General features: G+C 43.9%; 1 protein-coding gene across 2 annotated transcripts in view; it reads left to right on the top strand.

The window, feature by feature from the left end:
* Positions 1 to 5,739, top strand: part of sestd1 (SEC14 and spectrin domains 1) — a 20,322-nt gene that overhangs the window by 12,457 nt on the left and 2,126 nt on the right. For both annotated transcript variants that reach the window (XM_046053698.1, XM_046053697.1), the window contains exons 11-19: positions 995 to 1,117; positions 2,182 to 2,376; positions 2,792 to 2,906; positions 3,058 to 3,223; positions 3,529 to 3,610; positions 3,695 to 3,817; positions 4,310 to 4,501; positions 4,754 to 4,857; positions 5,506 to 5,728. In XM_046053698.1, the coding sequence (XP_045909654.1) occupies positions 995 to 1,117; positions 2,182 to 2,376; positions 2,792 to 2,906; positions 3,058 to 3,223; positions 3,529 to 3,610; positions 3,695 to 3,817; positions 4,310 to 4,501; positions 4,754 to 4,857; positions 5,506 to 5,728 (1,323 nt within the window). The remainder of the gene's footprint in view (positions 1 to 994; positions 1,118 to 2,181; positions 2,377 to 2,791; positions 2,907 to 3,057; positions 3,224 to 3,528; positions 3,611 to 3,694; positions 3,818 to 4,309; positions 4,502 to 4,753; positions 4,858 to 5,505; positions 5,729 to 5,739) is intronic.

Genomic DNA, 5,739 nt, shown 5'->3' on the forward strand with positions numbered 1-5,739 from the left:
GGGGGGGGGGGGGGGGGGGGGGGGGGGGTGGTTGGCCTAGTTCTGGATCAAACTGTGTGTGTTTGTACTTTAAGGCATCACTGACCTGATAAATACAATTAAATCATGATACTGAAACTCACATCTGGATAGACAGTTCCAGATGTTACTGTACTGTATAGTACTATGGTGAGCATCATAATTGCTGTATATGATTTTATTTTGTAAGACATAAATGTGTGTATATACACACACAATATACACGTAATATACACACAAAAAAAATTTAAAGGTGGCGTTACAGATTTACTGTAACCAATATATATATTTGTGTTGCCAAAGTATATCAAAGAAAATTATTTTAAGAAGTGATTTTAATACAACATATGTATTTAAGAAATACAGAAGTTCACATGCTACATGGAAAGTATGTGAACTCCTTCACAGAGAGACAAGTAGAGCCTGTAGCCCCCTGCTGGTCGCTCTGCTGCACTGCATCTCAGAGACTTACTGAGACTGAAGGAGATCTGCACAATCCACAATATGTCTCCCAATGGCCCCTTTTCACTGCAGACATTTTGACATGTGCCAGTAGGAAAAGCACAAGTGTAAATAATATGAATTATGGCTGAATTACATTTAACTGCTACTGGTCATAGCTTTTACCTGCTGTTAGCGGTGCATGTAACATAATTTTAAGCTTTGTGATTGGATGTTTCTTAAGAAATGCACTTTGGGAGTTGTAGTTAATCTCTCATCTTACATTTGTGTATACACGGCATGTACTATGGACTGTCAGATGAAAGCCAGATATTTTCTGACAACTCCTTGTTTGTACTAATGATTCAACCAGAAGAGTTTCATGTCCATGCAGTTTGCAAGTGCTTCAGATGTGTCTCAGCTGACATTGTCTATGGGACTTTTACCTCCAGAACCAGCTCCTCACACTTCCTCTCACTTCTCCCTCCCTAGGAGATCACAAGTCTGTATTTAGCATTTTCTCTCTTTCTCTCAGGTGGTCACCTGGCTGCAGGGTCCAGGATCAGAGCTGTTGAAGACTCAGCAGGCAATCGGAGACTCGATTCGAGCTGCTCAGGCCCTGCAGCAGAAACACGAGGAGATCGAGAGCCAGCACAGTGTAATGCAGCACATTGAACACACACACATACGCACACCGACACACACCAAGGTCAAATGGATTAATCAGATTTGGGGTTACAAAGATCTGTCTGTAGTCGTAAAAAGGTCAGAAGAATGTTGCAGAAATAAATTCACTGTCATTCAATCTCAATGAATTTCATCTGACACTTTCATGGTGTGATCACTGCAGTAACTGAGACTCAGAGCTTCACACACAGTAGTGGGTACAGTACGGACAACTCATCGTCTGCACATTTTAATTCATGTTAAGCCACAGAAATAAAAACTCTTAAACTGACATGACAAACATTAAAAGAATGGTTTGGCATCCTTTATACACTTCTTGTCTTTCTTGCAGAAAGTTAGATGAGAACATTGATACCACTTTCATATCTGTTGCTACAGCCTTAGCTAGATTAGATTAGATTAGCATAACACTGGAAACAGCTAGTCTGGTTCTGTCCAAAGGAAACAAAATCAGCCTACCAACATCTCAAATTCATAGTAATTAGTATGTTAGATCTCTATTGAGGAATCTGTTCAAAACCAGAAGTGGAGATATGACAAGGGTTATGGCCACTACCATTTCTGGCTGGGAAAAGTGACATAGTCAAAACTCACATCAAACAAAACGACACACAGAATGTTAATTACTGCTGTTTCCAGTCTTTATGCTAAGCTAACTGTTTCCTGACTTCAGCCTCATATTTAACGCACAAGCATGAGAGTTGTATCAATCAAAGAAATTCAATAAATGTATATCCTAACATGTTAGACGTTTCTCTCTAAAATAACTGCTCCCAGCAACTGCTCTCTCAGTTTCTGTGTCATATGAAAATTACATTTCACAGAATATGTAGCATTTTTTTTTTTAAAAACAGAACATTATATCCTTCTTGAAGGCAGCATTTATTGCAGGGGTAATGTATTAGAGTGTTTTAGTTTTAGCTTGGTGTAACTAAAAACTATAGTTACAGAGTATAGATGTTGGGATGTATGGGTTACACTGGTGAATGTGAGCTCAGGCTGATTCTGTGTCTGTCTATATGTGTGTTTGTACAGGAGTGGTTTGCGGTGTACGTGGAGTTGAACCAGCAGATCGCTGCCTTGCTCAGTGCCGGGGAGGAGGAAGAAGTTGTGGAGCTGAAGGCGCTGCAGCAGCAGCTGAGCGACGTCTGCTACCAACAGGCGGCTCAGCTGGAAGGCCGACAGAACGTCCTGCAGGCCGCACAGGGCTTCCACAGCACCACACAGGAGGTAACGCACACACACACACACACACACAGTCTGTACCTAGCCTTGCTTATCAAAAAAGAAAAAATATAAAACTATATGGATGGACAACAAGGATGAGGTGGAGTTGAGGAGTCACACAGCTGATTCTTCTATACTGGTTGCCAGACTGCAGCAGGGAGAACAGGCTGTGGCTGGGTGGGTATCGTCTTTTAGTATCCTGCGGGCTCTGTGCAGGCACCTCACCTCACCGATATCACTGATGCTCGGTAGATGGGTACCAACGATGTTCTGTGCAATTTTAATCAACCGCTGCAGAGCCCTACAGTCCTGGGTCACATTCCATGCACTGTTCACAAACTAAAGCCAGAAGATTCCAGGATGAAGCCAAAATCTGGGCAAGTGGCCATGAATCAAAGCTCTGTGTCTTTCTCTTCAGTTGTCCCAGCAGTTGGACGGTCTGCTGGGCATGCTCTGTGCTGATGTGGCTCCAGCTGATGGAGCCTCCATTCAGCAAAACCTCAAGCTGTTGGAGGAGAAGCTGCAGACTGTCGGTTCGTGCTTTGAATGATAAATTTATATAATAACATCTTTTTGTGGGTTTTCTTCTGTTTATGTTTGTACATTTACATCTTTTAGACCCAAACAGTAACACATTGCTAAATGATTGGTGCAGAAAAGTTGAACTGTCTCCCCTCCGTACAGAGGCAGGTCTTGCTTCTCTACGTCAGAAGGGGGCGCTGTTGCTGGAGCAGATGTGCACGCAGCCTTCCTGGTCTCTGGAGGAAACGGAGAGTCCAGCTGGAGAACAACAGGAGAACGTTCAGCACATCCAGGCTGTGATGGAGGAGATGCAGCTCCGCAAGCAGAGGTAACTTTCTTCTTCTTCTATTTCTTATAACAGCAGAGTTTAGCAGCGATGCCTTGCCACACGGCTAAAGATGCTAATGTTGTTCTGGTCACTCTGGAATGAAACAGATTAAGTACTAGTCTACAACCACTGGTCAGATTTTCAATGTTAGGATCTCATTCCTGATCCTCAGAGGATGAACTGTTTAGATTTTGACCCCGTGGCCTTTCTTCTAGTGCCAACCTCAGGACAAACTTTCACTTTGAGTGAGACTCAAAAAATAGTTGAATCAGTAGTATATCGTTTTGTTCTGTCCTGTGCTGCAGGTGTGAAGACATGGTGGACGTGAGGAGGCTGAAGATGCTGCAGATGGTTCAACTGTTCAAATGTGAAGAAGACGCTTTACAGGTAGGACGCGCAAGAACAACACATACAACAACATTCAACAACATTCCTGTATTGATATTGATATTTTGAGCTGTGTGTGTTCAGGCAGTAGAGTGGCTTGGCGAGCTGTTGGACGCCCTGTTGAAGACTCACGTTAGACTGGGCGACGAGTCTCAGGAGACGAGGACAATGTTGGACAAACACAGGAAGTTTGTGGATGTCGCTCAGGTGAGACACTTTCTGACTAATAGTAGTCATTTTATCTATTGTTAATGTAAAAATATTGATTAGAGCAGCTTTAAATAGTAGTTTTATTTAACAAATAGTTTTATTTTGTTATCTGAGCCTCCTATAGCTTATTATGGTCTAGTTTTGGCTCTGTGAGGCTTTACTTACTGTTGGTACGGAGGTGCTAAATGCTAACACCAGCGTGTTAACATGCTAAGAATGACAACATGCTGACGTTTGCCATGTTCACCATCTTAGTACATTTGCTATTGAGCACTAAACACAAATTACAGTTTAGGCTGATTAGTTTTGAAATCAAAGTATTGGCTAAGTTAAACTAGAGAAAAGGAGGATGCCCTAAAGATTTCATGGCACTCCTTCCAATAATTAGACATTTAAGTTTGTACCAACGTGTCTGACATGCTATGCCATAGAGTGAAGACTGTCAACTTGAGATGAAGATTGACAAAATAATTCTGTCTTTTCCTTCAGAGCACCTATGATTACGGCCGTCAGTTGCTGCAGGCGACCGTCGTCCTCTGTCAGTCTCTGCGCTGTACGACACGCTCGTCTGGAGACACTCTGCCGAGACTCAACCGAGTCTGGAAACAGTTCAGCGTCAGCAGTGAGGAGAGACAACAGAGACTGGAGCTGGCTCTGAGCTTCCACACCGCTGCCGAGAGGGTAAGACAAGCTGAGAGACCTCACTGTAGTATTTGTCAGGTGTTGCAGCAGTAGCAGTTTGTGGGTGTGGAGACTAGAGCTTAATCTGTGCATCAGCGGGCCGATAGGATCAGCTGATGTTGGGTAGAAATTAACAATGGCTCAGTTGGTGCACTTGTAGAAGCAGCTGACAAAATCACAGCCCTTGCCACATGGGCGTTTAAAGTACAGATTTAACTTCAGTACTGTACGTGTGTTGTTGCTGTGTTTCAGGTGTTACAGCAGCAATGTGTGGACCCAGATTCTCTGGATGAAGTCGACTCTTCAGGAAAAACTCTGCTGGACAAACTGACCATGCCTGTTATCTTTCCTGATGGGTACACAAATCTGTTTTTGTCACTTTGGGGGACACTGCAATGATGTGCTTTCCCTGGAGACTTACGCTACATGCCTAGCCCCCAATCCTGTCCTTTAGCTGTGAACACAAGACTGACATATCATCACCTTATTCAGTTGATGTCAAACTTGTTAGCAAGCAGTTGCCTATTTACGCATCCAGCAGACAAAGAGGGCATCATTAGCATTCATCTGGACTTGTGTGTCTGGTGGCCTGACAAGTATGAAACCAATATTCACTTTCTTTTAGCTTTGATTTTGGTTTCTAAAAACTGCTGAGGGAAATGCTTGGCTCTGTAGCTGCTAAATGTTCTACTATGTTCATCATGGAGCTGAGCAGGTAGCGCACAGTGGGTTTCTAGCTGTATAACAGAAAAAAGCTGCTATGAGAGTGGCGAGAGTAAACGAAAACTGTAAATTAGTGGGCTGAATGGGCAACATTGGGTTGAAAGACACCTGTTATAACGCATGCCACATAACTGCAACACCCCTAGTTCATTTCCAACCGTTGCACCTTTTGTTGCATGTCATACCCCTCTGACAGGTTTCTGTGATTATTGGAAGTATAACCAAAAACACGCGCACTTCATATTATCAAAAATTCCTAAGTCAAAGTGTTGTTGTTCCAGGAGCGAGCAGTACTTCGGGAGTCCCAGCGACACGGCAGCTGCAGCGGAGGCTGTCAGAGAGCGCCTCCTGCTGGTGGAGGAGCGACGGCTGCAGCTGCAGGAGGCGGGGGTCCATCACGAGGAGGAGGAGGAGGAAGTGCTAAACAGGCAGGAGGCACGGCTAGACGTGATTGGAGAGGAACTGAGCGAGAAAGAGGAGCAAGATGAGGAGGAAGAGGAGGAGGCGGAGCAGCA

The sequence above is a fragment of the Micropterus dolomieu genome, linkage group LG07 (genome assembly GCF_021292245.1).
Source record: "Micropterus dolomieu isolate WLL.071019.BEF.003 ecotype Adirondacks linkage group LG07, ASM2129224v1, whole genome shotgun sequence".
Classification (NCBI taxonomy): domain Eukaryota; kingdom Metazoa; phylum Chordata; class Actinopteri; order Centrarchiformes; family Centrarchidae; genus Micropterus; species Micropterus dolomieu.